At 40.6% G+C, this 17,029-nt stretch overlaps 1 protein-coding gene across 1 annotated transcript in view; it reads right to left on the bottom strand.

Moving 5' to 3' along the window:
* Nucleotides 1-17,029, bottom strand: part of Hydin (HYDIN axonemal central pair apparatus protein) — a 316,785-nt gene that overhangs the window by 203,258 nt on the left and 96,498 nt on the right. Inside the window, exons 12-16 of the mRNA XM_076838342.2 lie at nt 15,517-15,584; nt 8,927-9,159; nt 6,598-6,698; nt 4,014-4,149; nt 1,316-1,480 (exon numbers count right to left, since the gene is read on the bottom strand). Of these exons, the coding sequence (XP_076694457.2) occupies nt 1,316-1,480; nt 4,014-4,149; nt 6,598-6,698; nt 8,927-9,159; nt 15,517-15,584 (703 nt within the window). The remainder of the gene's footprint in view (nt 1-1,315; nt 1,481-4,013; nt 4,150-6,597; nt 6,699-8,926; nt 9,160-15,516; nt 15,585-17,029) is intronic.

Raw genomic sequence — 17,029 nt, 5'->3', positions numbered from 1 at the left:
TGCCAGAGAAGGCGTGCCTTTTTTTTTTTCATAAAGCACTCACTGGCTGCCCTCTCATGAGCTGCATCTGTGCAGGGGTGGGGTGTCGCAGTGAGCCCAGCAGGGGACATAGACTGGTGTTTTGGGAGTGGCCCGCCTTTGCAATGCATTTCATGACTCAGGTTGCTTTCGCATCTTATAAAGAAGAGAGAAAAGCAAAATCCTACCTTATTATACTCTCGAAGCAATCAGGACCACTTCAAGCAAATGTAAGCTGACATTGCCCAGCACCCAAGTACTCCAAAAGGCTAGGGACACAGCCTGACAACTTCCTTCAAGATTTATCCCTCGGTTCAGTCCAAGCAGCAGAGAGATTTCCATGTCTCCCTCTTACCTCCCCTGGAGACACATGCTTATTTCTTTTTTGTACTGGGGTTTGAACCCTATGGAGCTTTACCACTAAGCTGAGCTATGTCTCCAGTCCTTTTTTCCCCTCCAGTTCTTTTAAATTTATATGTTTCTGTTTGTTTGTTTGTTTGTTTTATTTTGATACAGAGTCTGTTGCTGAGACTGGTCTTGAATTTGCGATCTTCCTGCCTCAGCCTGCTGAGTTGCTGGGGTTACAGGCATGTGCCACTATGCCTGGTAAGACTACTTCATCTCTTAACAGCTTCAGTAGGTTGATCTGGGCTATGGTTCATATGGTCAATATACAGAAAAAAAATCTGGTGAGCAGTGAATGAAACTGTTCTCTCAGCTCACGTGTGACAAACTCGTGAGGCTAGAACCCAGCTTTTCACCAGGAACAACCGAGGAGCTTATTAAATACACTGATGTACTGGCCCGGATCGGGGTCATATGTGTATGTGTGCATGTTATGTAAAACTTCAGGAACTTAAAAACAGCTGCTATGAAACACTACTGCTTTGTGTGTGGTAAGAGGTGTGGGGTACAGGGGGTTAAACCCAGGGTACTTTACACTGAGCTACATCCCCAGTCCTTTTTTTTTTTTTTTTTTTTTTTTTGAGACAGGGTCTCATTAAGTGGCTGAGGGTCTTGCCAAGATGCTGAGGCTGTCCTTGAATTTACAATGCTTCTTCCTCAGCCTCCTGAGTCACTGGGATTACAGGCATGCACCATCACACCCAGCATCTCCATACAGATTCCCTAAGTAACGACTTGTTTGTGTTGTACCATTGTGGAGTGAAAACGTAAAACTCTAACTACAAATGCCTAGAGGGTATGCAAATGTGGTGTGAGCCCTAAATGAAGAAGCTTGAAATGTTTGACTAGAAGCACAGGAATGATAATTTTGGTTTTGAAAATTGGTGCTCACCATAGGAGGGTTCAGGCTCCCAAAGACGGAGATGTAGACTGTGGACCTGTGTTCTCCGGTGACCTGGGTCCTCAGGCCCAAAGGCAAGTGCACAGTGCTGTGGGGGGGTATGGTCCCATAGGGGGTGGGGCTGCAAAGCAGCACTGGAGGCTGGTCCTCACACACCTGGGGAGACAAGCCAGGGAGATAAGCAAGCCATGCAGGACATGGAACAAAAAGCATAACAATTTATTTTGAAACAAATGTTGTCCTGAGCCTACGGAGGTTCTTTAGAAATGTCTCATTGCTCAGCAAGTCAATGGGCACAAGCACCCAAACAGACCAAATGGAAGTTTGGCTGAGTGCAGTGTGAATACAGCCCCAAATCCAAAGTGTCCAGCACAGGGAGATGCAGAAACGATCCACAATGTGGATGAGCTCAGGACAGCAGCCTTCCATGACCAAGTTCCTTAACCTGGCTCCCTAGGCTTTCATGCTTCATCCCCCCCCCCCCCTTGCCCAGCTGCACTCCAGTGGTTGAGGCCACACCTCTGGCACTTCCTGAACACATGATGCTGCTTCCCTCCTCTAACCCTTTGACCTATCTGGCATACTCTTCTTGAATTTCCCCAGGTGCCCCCCACACTCAAGGGTGGGAGGTGTGCCTCCAGGGAGCATCCTATAAAGTCCTTTTCCACAGCCTACACTGGACAGCAGTCACCATCTGCACATCCATCTTCTTCCTGGGCTAGAGACCTCTTAGGGCAGGTCTGGACCCTTACCTCTCTGCCTTGCTGCTTTCTGACCCCAAGTATATACTCAGCATGTGTTTTTAAAATGAGGAATGAATAACTGTCACCCAATATTCACCCATATGCATTACTTACAGCCCTTTTTAATAGCAAGTACCAGCTTGTATGTAACAAGAAAGCTCTAAAAATCCTACAGTCAGGCAAGTTTGAGTGATTCTGAGAAACACTTCTGAGGGCCTCAGCTCCCTGGGAGAGGGGGCAGTTCCATCTTCTGAAGCTTCCCACAGTCCTTCTGCTTCTGGTCTGGCCTAGCACAGCCTAATCCCAGCCCACCTCCCTGTGTAGCTGTCCTCTGCTAAGTCCCACTGATCCCAGGGCAAAAGGCAAATCCAGCAATACTGGTCCAAGTGTTGATATTTTGCTCACTTATGTTTTTTTTTTTTTTAATTAATTTTGATTTCTTAGAATATGGCATAAAAACATGATGTATCTACATGATGTCTGTTTGGCTCCCTTTAAATTTTATGCCCAAGCCAGTGTTCTACCCTATTCTCAGCCCTGCTGTGCAGAGACTGCGTCCCTTGACCCCAGGTCCAGGCTGTACTCTGAGTTCTTGAGATGACTGCAAGGCACAGGGCCAGCTGTTCTGCTGTCGAGAATCTCAGTGTTTGACATGTCCTATAACTCCACCCTTTGGTTTCAGTTTTTGTCTCAGAGAAGCCCAGAAGAGAATTCTAATTCCCTCTTTTGCATAATAGCTCAAGGACTAGGGAGAGGTAGCCTTCCTATCCTCCCTGTTACAGACTAAACACTTGAGTTGGCTCCTCTCATGACTTAGATTTGCAGATGATATGGGTCACATTTTTGCTTACTCCAAACATGACACATTTTTTTCAATCTCCCATTAAAAATACAATGATAAAATCAAAGGCAAATTCTTGGTTGTGGTTTGGCCAGGAGCTACTGGCCTCCTTCAGCTGTATCCAAAACCTGTACTGGTTCTGTGGCTCCCCTACTGCTCTTTTAATTCATATTGAACTGTAGCCATTAAGTCCACTTGATCTTTTTGCATGAATTTATATTTGAGTACTGTACTAATATTAATGAGGTTTTTGGGAGGAGGGGCAGGTGGGTACCAGGAATTGAACCCAGGGGTGCTTAACCACTAAGCCACATCTCCAGCCTTTTTATTTTTTATTTTGAGACAGGATCTCACTAAGTTGCTTAGGGCCTTGCTAAGTTGTTGAGGCTGGGTTAACTTGTGATCCTCCTGCCTCAGCCTCCAAGGCCAATGAAATTGCAGGTGTGTGCCATCACATCTGGCTACACTAGTGAATTTTAAAGCCAAATGCATTCTTGGTAAATTGTATGTCATTAGTAACTTTCCATTACTCTAATCTGTACAGATCTTTCATCCATATGTGAACTGTTTCGTCTCTCACCTGGCCAGGTATAGTGGCCTATGGACAGACATGTTTCCTAAGACATTAAGAGACAATACCTCCTCCTTCTTCTTCTTCCACTTCTGTTCTTCTGGTTCAACAAGTCCATTTATAAATATTGCATTGCTTTATCTTGGTGATGATGTTCAAACCACAGCCCTGGGCATAAATGAAAACTTCTAGCTCATTTCCCATGCTTGGTTAGTTTAAAGGCAATTATTTGCAGGTGCACTTCTGCATGTTGGCTTAATTGACACTTTCCTTTCTTTATCAAGGGCAATTTCCCTGGGAAATTAACAACTGTTTACACCTGCAGCTGCTCACTCATGCAGATGGCAATCCAGCTGTGGCTTTATAACCCCATCCCCAACTTATCCGAGGGTTAAAAATCAGAATTACATAAGGGCATGTGTTCAGGATGATGGCTCTTCAGAAGGATGTGTCTTTCTCATCCCAGAAATCCAATGGGAGAAAAATGAATAAAATAGTTCATTATTATGAAGAAGGAAGAATAAAATAATTCACCTGAGGCAGGATCTCATAGTATCCTGGAAGGTCATCAGGATTGACAAGTTGGATCATTTTCTCGTAGGGGTAATTCAGGAAGCAGCGCCCAAAGTCTAACTCTGCATTCACCAATTGGAGCGCAGGTACAACACATCTGCTCGAAGAAACACATTAAACAATTCAAAAATAGCTTGTTTACATACAGAGAATGCAGAGTCCTAAGTTAAATGCATTTGCCACTGTCATATAGAAGTTTTTCTTTAATAAATACATTAATCATTTTCAAATTTTCTCTCCTGTCACCCCTCTCTCCTAGCTCCCAGTCACTATTTTTTTCTTTAATCAAAAAAGGAATAGAAGCAGAACTCCTTAGACCGCTGTCTTTGATGGGTAATGACTCAAGCTTCCATTGCTTTTTGACCTGGCTTTCCTTTAGTAAAGGGCCCCATGCTACAAGTTCCTTAGGGTCTGTTCCCATGTTGAGCAGGACTAAAGCCACCAGCATGGGGTCCTAACTAGCTGTGAACTTTGGACCAGCTAGAGAGTCCCCCAAGGACTAGCAACAGCTCACATCATCTACATAATGGTGATAATTCTAATTCCTATGCAGAACAGCTGTCTGGGGTGTTGTAGGCCCAGAACTGGCTCTGTGACAGTGGTTCTGATGTGGAGGGGTTGGGCAGGGGGAGAGGGAGGGAGAGCTGTGTGTAGCAGAGAGAGGAAACGAAGCCCTGTGTTTGGAGTTGGTCTATTACTAGTTGACTTGGGTTTATTCTGTGTCTGTAGCTCTCGGTGTCTGACATGTCATTATTGTAACGTACGGTGCAATGGTGAAGAGTACTGGCTTTTCAACTAGACAGAGCCAGGTTCAGTGCTGACCTCACTAAACGCAACCTGTGTCACTCTGGGCCAGGAGCTCTCTCATGGAGTCCCACTTCTCTCACAGGTAAAATGAAGGTCATTCTGGGACTGACATTGGCATTACTAACTCTTCTTTGGTGTCGTGGGGAGCACAGGAGGACATGTGAGTGGAGGGCAGAGCCTTGTGCCAGGTAAGTGCACAGTGAGAGGAAGGGCACCCGTGGTGACAGCATGGCAAGCTGCCACTGCTGGCTCTCTGAGAGAGTCACTTTGGGGAACGAGTTCTAAAAGCAACTCTTCTGGTGGAGTCAGAGAGCAGTTCCTGTAGATTACACCAAAAGTAACGACATGAAAGTGCCTTTCTTTAACCTCAAAGCTTGTGATTTAGCATGAGACGAGTGTTCAGTGTTCATTTTTAGCTAGAATGAAGTTGTCAGTTGACCCCATGACTCTCTTAAAGCTAATCCTTTGCACCTTATGCTGTGACTCAGAGGGTTGATAATATTTCACTGGGGTCACAGAGTATATGTTAGTAGGAAATTCATAGCCTCTTTAGGCTTTTTTTTTAAGTTAGGACTTCCTATTGAGAGCTGTAGGGAAATGGATCTGGAGAGTATAAGAAAAAGCCCACACAGAAAACCAATGCAAGCTAGATTAAAAGGCAAACTCAAATGCAGAAAGGACCACATCAAAGGGTTTTGGCTGTTTTCAATCAATCAAACAAAAAAGTCTAGGTCTTGAAAGAATACTAAGTAAGCCAAGGCACCTCAGTGGGTTCCTTCTTCCACCCAGAGGGAAATCTCATTCTAGTTCTTTCAGGGTTGGAATTTGCCTTCAGTTATGTCCAAGACACACAAAATGGTGCCACTTATTCTCTCCCCACTGACCAGTCATCTGTACCTTCTTTACGGTATATTTTCCTAAGATTTATGAGAGACCTAAATTCTAGAGATTGACAGATTAGCATTATTGGTTTTACTAAGTCAATTTCTCTTTTCTGTATACACAGCATTTCATCTATATACTTTTAAAGTCCCTGATCTGGACACTTTTGCTTTGGGTAGAGTGAGGTCTCATGAGTTTATTTAGGACCACGTCACCATCAGTAGGTGACAATACCTGCCTGGAGCTGGGTCAGGAAGACACAGTCCACAAATGGCAGAGCCAGGGTTTTAATCTGACTCCAGAGCTCCTTGCTGCCTCCCTCAAAAGAGAGAGAAGTTGGTGATGGTCCTGAGGAGTTCTGATTCTAAGAGATGAGCCTTATTTGTGGGGCTCACTCACAGCCTGCAGGGCAAGTCATGCTATGGATCTCCAGGAGCAGGAACATGTTGCCTAAAGGTATCTTCCACTGCAGGATAGAGAGCAGTGCCTTCCAGCTGCCTGATTCTGGAGCACTTCATTGGAAGGTGACAATGAAACCAGCAACTCATCTTCCCTTCCTGCTAACCCCTTTTTGCTTACACTCTTTTGACAGTTAGAACCATTGGAGAGCACTTTTTTTTTTTTTTTTTTTTTTTTTTTAGACAGGGCTGAACACATGCAACCCTTTGCATCCCCATCAAAGGTGCTTTAGAAACATTTGCTGTTCTAAAGTTTTGTCATTTGGATTCAGTTTCCCTTCCGGGGAAGACGGAACAAGTCCAGTGTTCACTAGCTGGCAGGCGAGCTGCCTTCTGGGAGGCAGCCCCTTGCTGAGCTCAGAGGGCTCTCTGGAAGAGAGGAAGCAGGTAAGTGATACCTGGCTGTAATTAAGAGGGCCAACACTTCTTCTCCAATGCCCTCCACATCCACCACCAGCGCCAGCTCATATTTCTTCACAGTGTTGGAGCATAAGGTCACCTGGAAAGGAAAGGTGAAAAGTTGCTGCACCTCCACAGTGGGGACAGGAGCCGGGGGCAGGACAATGTTCATCATGGGGGTGGGAGGGGGTTCTAAGTGCTTTATAGCTGTATAGCACTATATGTTTTTAGCTAAAAATGTGATATTGCTGGGTCAGGGCACCCTGGCTATGTTCAAAGGCCAGGTTAGAAACCAAACTTACTTTCAGTACAACAGGTCTATTCATTTCTGAGCTGGTATTATCAAAGAAACTACTTGTCCATGCAAGGGAAATGATGACCATGAAGCATGAGAAATGCCAAACAAACTGATCACAGAAATTAAAAGTGTTCCTTATACCTCTCGATTATATGGATTATGACAATTAAATACACTGATTAAAAAAATACAATGAAATTTCTCTTACATTGTAATCAATGAAAATCATCATATGGGTTGCAGAAACTAGCATAAGAAATCAACCCCTTTCCCCTGGCAATATTCACTACCAGAGCAGAAATTGGGAAGCTCCAAAGAAAGGTCCATGCGAGGACGGTATCTAACCAGAACATGTTATCCTATAAACTTATTTGCTGCTATCAAACTTTATATTTAGGCTTTTGAAAGCCTTGTTACAACTTCTAATTGCTTTAAAATGATTTGTGCTGGAAGAGATCCTTGTAAGTCTAGAAGACAGCTTCTTGCATGGGTTAAAGGCTTTTCCATCTATAAATTATGTATTGAGTGTTAATTAAAACTGTTTTGCTTGCAAAGGGAATCACTGGATGCAAATTTGAGTCCACACAGAGCTGGCTGAAGTGCAGATCAGAAGGGAAAATTGAAGTTTCGAGAAAGCTTTTCTGGACATAAAGGAGAAATAGAGTGAAGATGAAGTCAATGGTTTGCAAAGAGAACCCGCTGGATTTGGAGAGAAGCAGAGCGTCGTGGGGGTGGCTGTAATCCCTTGTTTATACTTCCAGGCTGTGGGTGAGAAGGAAGAAGAGCAAGGGCTTGTGGCAGAGCCTGCAAGAGACATGCTGCATAGTTAAAAATCTTCCTGTGCCATCTGGCAGAGGCAAAAGGAAAGATAGGTAATATGAGGGATGAGCATTACTAAGTAACAAATAAATCAATCCATTGCAGTAGTACTTCTTTTTTTTAAAAAAAAACCAGGAGCCTCATAGTTAGGAATCCTGAAAAATTGCAATGATGGGTGATACCGTCAAAACTCACTCGACCTCTGGAGAAGCGCATGAAAGAATTGAAAACTCCCAGAAAAGATTCAGGATGAGTGGATGTGAGGTGAGATATTTAAGAAGCATTAAAAAAACAAGTTTGGGGAATAAAATGATAGCTGGATTAAATTAAAAGTGAAAATTACCATCTTTAGCTGTGAAGTCTTGATCTTTTTCTTCCCTAGCAAGTATAAAATTATTTCAGTTTAACAGCCTTCAATATTTATAGACCTCACCGGAGAAGCAAAAGTGAGGCAAGCCAGCTAAAACCTTTCTCAGTGATCGTGAATCAATTCTGCTGTTGGCACGGTGAGGCCACAACCAAGGCACTGCACTATCCTGATTTCAAGGGGAAGTCAGGGGTGAATGAGCAGCCTCCTCACTGCTCTCCGTGGGTCTACTTCTTTAGCACTGATGGCCACATCACACCCACGTTCACTGTGAGGTCCAACTTCTACAATGAATTGTTCATAATTCATAGCTACTTACCTCTACCTTGCCCAAAATATTGTTTTCAGTCACATAATCAACAGATTTCATTCACTCATTATTTACTCATTCATTCATTCCTATTACAAATCTGAATAAGCTGGCTACCATCTTTGCCATAAGTCTGGATATTTATTGGTAGGAAGGACCCAAGTCTGAAGGAAAGGAGAATGTAGCTATTGATGAATTCTTCAAAGGTTTTCATTAGTACTGATGGTATACTACCTATTTAGAGCAATGGTTTCACTAGAAATACCTAGAAGTCACTGTTCTAGCGAGGCATCTAGATTAATCCGGATCCACTTGGGCCGAGCCCGTTTCTTTGCCCAAGGTGTTTGTTTCTGGCTTCTCATGCCACAGTGGTTCACTTCCAGTGGGCCGGATTTCCATGTGACTTCACAGAGGCACCCTCCCATTGCCACTGGATACAATAGAGAGCCCTCAGCAAGGTCCTGATGGCTGCTGAAGTTTGGCTGCTAAAGTTTGGCTGCTGGGCTCTGTGTGCTGGAAGGCTGTGCACTTTACCTTGATAACGGCAAATCCCTGGGAGCGAATGGTGCCACAGTTGGGGGTGATGGTGAACTCTTTTGGTTTCATTGTGAGTATCTCTTCATCAGCCCTAGATGGTCTGTTGATTAAATCCTTCTCAGAAAATGCAGTACTTTTGGGGCCAAGGCCATCTCCAGGGACACGCAGTTTGAAGGTCATGGGGATCAAAGACGTGTTATTGAGGGAACAAGTCAAAGTATGAGGAAATCCTGGAAAACAAAATACGAGGTACCAAATAAAACCCCCTAGTGGCCTCCTTTGGCCATCGCCCTCCCCTAGCAGCTCAACTTCTACAATGAATTGTTCATAATTCATAGCTACTTACCTCTACCTTGCCCAAAATATTGTTTTCAGTCACATAATCAACAGATTTCATTCACTCATTATTTACTCATTCATTCATTCAATGAAATTTATTATGCATTTACTATGTAGCCGGTTAAACAGTAGATACAAAACAAACCCCTTGATTGGCAGGCTCCTCCAAAGAAGCAACCTCTATTATTTGTTTTCTGAGTTGTGCTGCAGATGTGTATTTTGCATGACTACATATTTTTAGCAGAGACTCATGCTCCTTTCCTAAAAGATATGGATCTTCCTTTCAGCAGGCAATAAAGTGAGCTCTGATTTTGGATTCCCTGGGTGGCCACTTTTATCTGTGATCACTTTCAGAACAATACAAATTTTCTATAATCACAGGAAAACACAGTGCTTGCCTCTACTAGATACAAACCCTGCTCTTCTACCTTGAACCTGGCTGGAAAAAAAAATATATATATATATATATATATACACACACATATATATTATATATTATATATGTTATATATATAATACACACACACACACACACACACACACAATGGGTCTCTTGAAGAGTCTTTACTTGGAACTTCCAGAGGAACTGATAGGAAGTCAGTTTCACAGTGGTAATTATCATATGACTTTTCTGAACATGCCCAGTAATGACTCTTGAAACTAGACATCTTACTCTATGCTACTTGACCAGCTAGGGATTAAATGTTCTACAAATATAGGGTGGACTAGGAAAAGAAGGTCCTATCAGGAGTCAGATGGGTCTTGAAACCACTACCCAGACTATTTCCCTGGAGCCAGAAGTTTTTCATAGAATAAAGTCAGTTATAACCTCCTAGTTAAAATAATTCCTGGTACTAGTATCTGGAATACCCCACTTGTCAAGAATCCTAAAGAAGGGTCTATTAGTTGTCAAGGACTGAATTGTTGTTAATAAGAATGCTGTTCCAGTTTCTGGTTATACCCAATCCTAACACCATTCCATCTCTAGTTCTACCTCAGTTGTCGACATCTATGTTCCCTTCAGTTAGTGTCTAGGAGACAAAGAGTCAATATGTATTTGCCTTTTCTTGGAGTAATTAACAACATGACTGATTTAGGGATTCACAGACTCCTCCCAGTATTTAAATAATAACTTAGAGGGTAGCATTCTCAGGAGGTTCAATTCTCCTTCCACAGACATATTTTACCTAACCTAAAAAGGCCCCTATGAAGACTTATTGAAAGAAACTAGCAGGGCTGGGGTTGTAGCTCAGCAGCAGAACATGTATGAGGCACTGGGTTGGATTCTCAGCACCACATATAAGTACATAAATAAAATAAAGGTCCACTGGCAATAAAATTTTAAAAAAAACTTAACAAATGGAAATTGTAAGGCTGCACACATACACACAAAAGAACAAAAAATAATTATTTAAAAAGATGATACATCATTTGGAATATGGCCTTGTACTGAAGAATGGACCCTATCTGAAATAGAGTATTTAACTGATACAGCAACCTGTGAGATGAAAAGTTAAATCACAGTGTAGAGACTTTTGGGATCTGTGGAGTATTTTAGACAATGATTCCTAATTTTTCTAGCAAAATAAAAATCTCCACAACGCAAAGAAAAATGTGTGGATAGATCGTTATGCAAATCAGGTGGCACTTTGTAGTTGTTCACAGAAATAATTCAGAATTTCAGAAATCAATAAACACATATACACAATCCATTTTGGACACATAAGATGTACCCTTGGGTTTAGAAAACCAGCGTTGCATATGGTGGGGATCTTCTGTCTACTCCTGTGGTCTCTGGCATACCAACTATGCCACCAAATCTGCGATGGTCTTTGGTCAAAATGTTGTACCAAACATCCCAGCATAAAAGAGATAATCTCTGACTAAGAATCAATGGGAGGTCTGAGGTTGTGGCTCAGTGGTAGAGAGCTTGCCTGGCACATGTGAGGTACTGGGTTGGATCCTCAATACTACATAAAAACAAATAAACAAAATGAAACCATTGTGTCCATCCATAACTAAAATAAAAAATAAAAAAGAATGTCTATATATTCAAGAAGTCTTCATAGGGGATATATATATAATTTTTAAAAAGAATCAATGGGAAACTTTCTCCTTTGTAGCTGGGGACAAAGCTTGGCAATAACCAGCTCCTACCTTGCACCCTATGAAACTGTGCAAGTGAGACATGGGTTTGAGAATGGAGATGGACAGTGCCCAAACCACGAAGTTCAGAATATGCACTTTTGAGTGTCTGCAAATACTTTATATGGATTTGAACCTTCCTAAACAGAAATGTGACTGCTACAACTGTGACTGAGAGATTGTAGGTTATAATTTTTCTGCTTAGAAATATCACCTGATACTAGAAGAATTGCAAAGAATCTTACCATTTGCTAACCATTTGACCCCACATTTCAGAATCTATAATCTTTGAGAAATGTAGAGCACAAAAATAGTATTATGGATTTTAAATTAGCCGGGACCTCTGAGGCTCTTGGAGCTCCTTGGTGAAGAGTGTTGCCTTTACTTCTATGGGCCTTGGATCAAGTGAGCCTCCTCTGGAACTCATGGTCTATTCACTTTATGAAATAATAACAAGACCCATGGGAATGCAAATCTTTCATTGATCTGAGGCAACCTTGCTTCATGTAGACATAACTAACATTGTAAAACACCAACTCATCTATCAGTTCAAGAAGCTTTCCCCCAAAACACCCACCCTCAGAATCTCTCCCCCTTTCAACCTGAAGAACAAGTACTCAGTACATCATTACACTGATGAAAGTCTTTAGAGCTTTCAAACAACTGACCCTGCAGTCACGAAATGGCCTTCTGAGTAAAAGGTTGCTCAGGGAAGCTCAATTATTGGTACAGAATTCTAGGCCAACCCTCAGTTTCTCTCAATAACTAGGAAACCTCATTGCCCTATCTTCCAGTACCATTACTGTTTTAAGATATCCACTGTTTGTCAAATGATTTTTTTTTATTATGTATTTTTTCTCTCCAGTAGTTTTTAAGATTTTTATCTTTATTTCTAATGTTCTTTAGTTTCACTATGATGTTTCTATGTTTGGATTACTGTATCTGGCTATACACTATAAGTACAAATATTTGTTTTTAAAATTTCTCAGCTATCATTTCTCCAAATAGTGCTTTTGGGCTATTTTCATTCCTTTTCCTAAAACTCCTATTAGAGTCATGTTGGAAATTTTAAATCTATTTTTCTTGTTTCCCTTTCATATATGCTAACTCTTTTGCTTTAAGTGCTATGTTCTGCATGAATTTCTCAATACTAGTGAATTGTTAATAGACAAGTTTTACATCTGACTGCCAGAGTTTGAGGAGTTCAAGTGGAGGGCAAAGGAAATAAAGGAAAAGGTGGAGGATTCTCACAATTCAATGAGTTGAGTTGTGCTTAATTCCTAGATATCTATATAATACTCCTATTCTTAGCTGCACCTGATGCGCACAAGTCCATAAATTCTTTTGTTCATCTACTTCACAGGTAATTCTCATGCCAGCTTCCAAGCTGTGTGGGATGCAGTTAAGTGATAGGTGGGGGTTTAATTGCTGCATCTAGAATCTACAACTCATGTTGCATTAAGAATTCAAATAAAAGAAACATTATTGAATGTCTTGAATAAATGCATTTATTTTTAAATTAAAAAGCTACCATAAAAGCTTTTGTCCAGTGATGATAATTTCTTATAAATAAAATCTGTCTCATGGGTATATTTAAGAAAATGCCTGCACTCTGCTAGAAACATATTGCTTCACGTATCCTTACCATTCTTTATCCATTGATAGTCTAGCTTCTGTAGCTACCTGTTCCTGGGACTCACTTGTGGCCTCCACTCAACTTGGAGCACACTAACAAGAATTCTAACTATTCATGTTAGAAGTAGCTCCATTAAAAATCACCTATATTGGGGCTGGGGATGTAGCTCAGTGGTAGAGTGCTTGCCTAGCAACTGTGAGGCCCTGGGTTTGATCCTCAGTAACACATAAAAATAAATAAATAAAATAAAGGTATTATGTCCATCTACAACTAAAAATATATTTTAAAAATCACTTATTTTATGATGTATTTAAGGTTTTTGATTCTCATTTGAAATTGTAAAGACTTGGAAGCAAATGTAGCATTTGAGGAAATCAGTGTGTTTGTGTGTGTGTGTGTGCGTGTTTGTATTTTATCAATATTGTTAGACCTCACTGGAGAAGCAGAAGTGAGGGAATACAGCTAAAATTTTTATCAGTTAACCATAAAATAATCCTGCTGAGCCTATATATGTATGTATGTATGTATGTATGTGTATATATATATATATATATATATATATATATGCACATATTTCCATTTTGTCATTTTCTGTTGAAATGCAATAGGTAAGGGACCTTGATGTTTTTAAGTATTTGAAGTCTAGATAAAAGAATTTCACATATCCTTTTGGCTCAATAATCGGCTTGCCATTGGTATCTAGCACTTACACTAACATTTTAGAGCTGCACAATAGACTAGATTGCAGAGAAAGAAACAGTGTGAGATTTCTTGGAGTAACTGGCTTCAACTGCTTGTTTAGGTTTGTTTCTTCCTCTAGGGTGACACGATATGAACACGTTGTCCACTTGTCCTAGTGTGGGACTTGGTGTCGTGGTGCTATGAAGGGTGTGCTGCATCATGCTCCAATTGCCCAGCCCTCTCCCTGAACACAGGGTGCACTGTTTGGGGTTCATCTGGCTGCACAGGCCTTCGAGAATGTGAATATGCCTCACACTGTGTTCCAGGCAGTCACCTCTGAGAGACTGTGCCTCTATTAATTGGCCACTAGATGATTTTCGAATTGAATATAATTTTCATTTTCCTTCAGAAGAGCCTGTCACTCAAATATACCATAAACATTCATAAAAATCACCTGGCCATTTTATGCTATAGTAATAGGCATACTATTTCATTTATTCAGATTTTCCTATGGACTATAGCTTATGCAATATAATGTACATGGGGCATTGTACATAATATACATAAATAAATGTGTTTGGAGTAAAGAAAACTGTCATGACCCTCAAATGGTAAAATAACTGACAAAGATATTATTATTAAAGTTTTTCTATAGAACTTTAATATTTAATATATTTTTCCTCACAGTAGATGGGTCCACTCAAAATGAAGCAAGACAAAGTGGCAGGCACCAAAGCAAAACAGGGCAGATTACGATCTGTACTTAAACTATCATTGCTCAATCTTTTTTTTAATTATCACTTCCTAAAAGAAGGGTAAATTCATTGCTGAATCAAAGAAAATCAATTAATTAAATTTGATTTGAATTAGATTTAAGTTCTCCCCAATAAGAACAATTAAGTACTAAGGAATAAAATTTTGGGGGAGGTAGAATTCAACTTTGAAAGATCCTTCACCATTGTTAAATGTAAGTTTTGGGGTTTTTAAAAATGTCACCACCAAAGAACCAATTTTTGGCTCAATAATTGCCTCATTTTTATTGATGGTGCATGCATTTAGACACATCACAATTAAAATACAAATTCTGCTCCTGCTGTGTGACCTCAGGAAGTTATTTGTTTCAAGGCTCAGCGCTTCCTCCTCTTAATTAGAGAGATTAAGAAGTAACTCTGTGCAGGGTTGCTAAAAGGTTTAAATGCCTTGCCGCATGTAATCCACTTAGCAGTGACTAAAGCTCAAGACAGCCAGTAAGAGGAGCTTCTGCTGCTGCTGTTATCATCATTTTTATTAGTAGGGAACCTTAGGAAGAAACGGCTCAGTGAGGCAACTGAGTGAGACATAACATAAAAACACAGCAGAGCCTTCAACTTGGAGTGATAGGACATGTGAATCAAAACACATTTGAGTTCACCTTGAACCTGAAAGCAACTCTGCAAAAAGGCTGCTGGACAGCTGGCAAGTCAGAATCTGCATTTAAATAGAGCACAGAATGTTCAGATAAGGAGGAACTTAGACTGGTGCCCACCTAGTCTCACTGCTAGAGAGGGGAGACAGTGGCGGCCTGAAGACTCTTAGTGCCCAGGACACAGCTACCACTTTCACATAAGCTGGGAAATGGCACCAAAATACTACTGCCATGGAGGAAGAAAGGATTAATTCTACAACTTCTTGACTATTGCCTATTGAAAAAAATGGTAAGACAGATGATTTGTAAGCCTTCCTCCTCCTATGTAGAGACAACAGAAATTCTATCTAATTTCTAAATTTAAAATGGAAAATTACTCACCATAGGAAATATCCCCAAAGTGCAGAGCAGGAACATTAAAATGAAAGGTGGGTCCAATGACACAGCCTCTGAAAGTGGGGAGTAGGGAGGGAATCCAGTGAATTCAAAGTAATGATGAAGAACCACAGAGAGGACAAGGACAAAACCATAACTAGGCATTAAATCAATTCAGGAAACTATGAGATGATAGTCTTTCACAGTGGCCCTAAAATTATTTTCAAGACTCAAAAGGTTAATTTATAACCCCATTCCTAACAGGGAATGGGGCAGAGGCAGAGCAGACAGATCACCCAACCTCACCCAGAATGAAGTTGATCTGGATGAGACACATATCATGTAAGGTGATTAACTCATCAAGAAATACAAATTATAGGTTCATCATATAGTAAACATCAAGGATACCATGATCCCTGTCCCAGGCTTCATAAAACTGTTTCAGTTCCATCTTACCACCACTTCACTGTGACCTTGGCCAGTCATTTCACCTCTATTAGCCTCAGTTTCTCTGACTCCAGAGAAAAGAAAGGACTAGACTGGGTGACCTTGAAGGACCTTTTATTCCAAATGCTGATCTTTTTCTCAAAGCAGCCAAAGTAAAATAGATTAGACTTCATCAAAATATAAAAAGATATGTGCTTCAAAGGTCACTATTAAGAAAGTAAAAAGACAACCTACAGAATGGGAGAAGGATAGCACAGTTATGATGAGGCAGGGCTTCATCATCTTGGAGAGATGTTCTATCCTAAAGTTAGTAATAGAGACATCCTGCAATTTCTAGCTTACTTCAGGTAGTAGGTAAAATAATAGTTCCCTAAAATGTCTTTGTTCAAATCCCCAGAACCTGTGAGTATGTTAGGTTACGTGGCAAAGGGGAATCAAGGTGGCAGATGGAATTACTGTTGCTAGTGAACTGTGCTATCCTTCTCTCATTCTGTGGGTTGTCTTTTTACTTTCTTGATAGTGACCTTTGAAGCACACATCTTTTTATATTTCGATGAAGTCTAATCTATTTTACTTTGGCTGCTTTAAGAAATTACTGCCTAATTCAAAATCAAAATCAGACATATGTATGCCTATATTTTCTTCTAACAACTTTATAGGGTTTAGTTTTTTTGTTTTGTTTTACATTTAGGTCTTTGATGCTGAGGAAATTCCCTCCTATTCCTACTTTGTTGGACTTTTTAAATTTTAAAATCATGATGGTTGCTAAATCTGGGGAATGATGTTTTTGTATTTATTGAGATAATCAGGTGGTCTTTTACTTCATTCCATTAATACTGCATGACATTAATGTTGTAATACATTGATTGATTTTCATAAGTTGAGCCATCCTTGCATTCCTAGGATGAATCCCACTTGGTCATGATGTACAAGCCTTTTTATATGTTGCTGGATTTTTGTTTGCTACTGTTTTGTCAAGGATTTTTGTGTCTGTATCAATAAAGGTTATTGGGAACCAGATGAATTGCTTATCACGAGATGTCAGTTGTTATGGAGGTAGAAAGTGGGTTGA

Source organism: Callospermophilus lateralis, chromosome 18 (assembly GCF_048772815.1).
Source record: "Callospermophilus lateralis isolate mCalLat2 chromosome 18, mCalLat2.hap1, whole genome shotgun sequence".
Lineage (NCBI taxonomy): Eukaryota > Metazoa > Chordata > Mammalia > Rodentia > Sciuridae > Callospermophilus > Callospermophilus lateralis.
The sequence above is the reverse complement of the archived record's forward strand: the minus strand, read 5'-3'. Positions and strand labels throughout refer to the sequence as shown.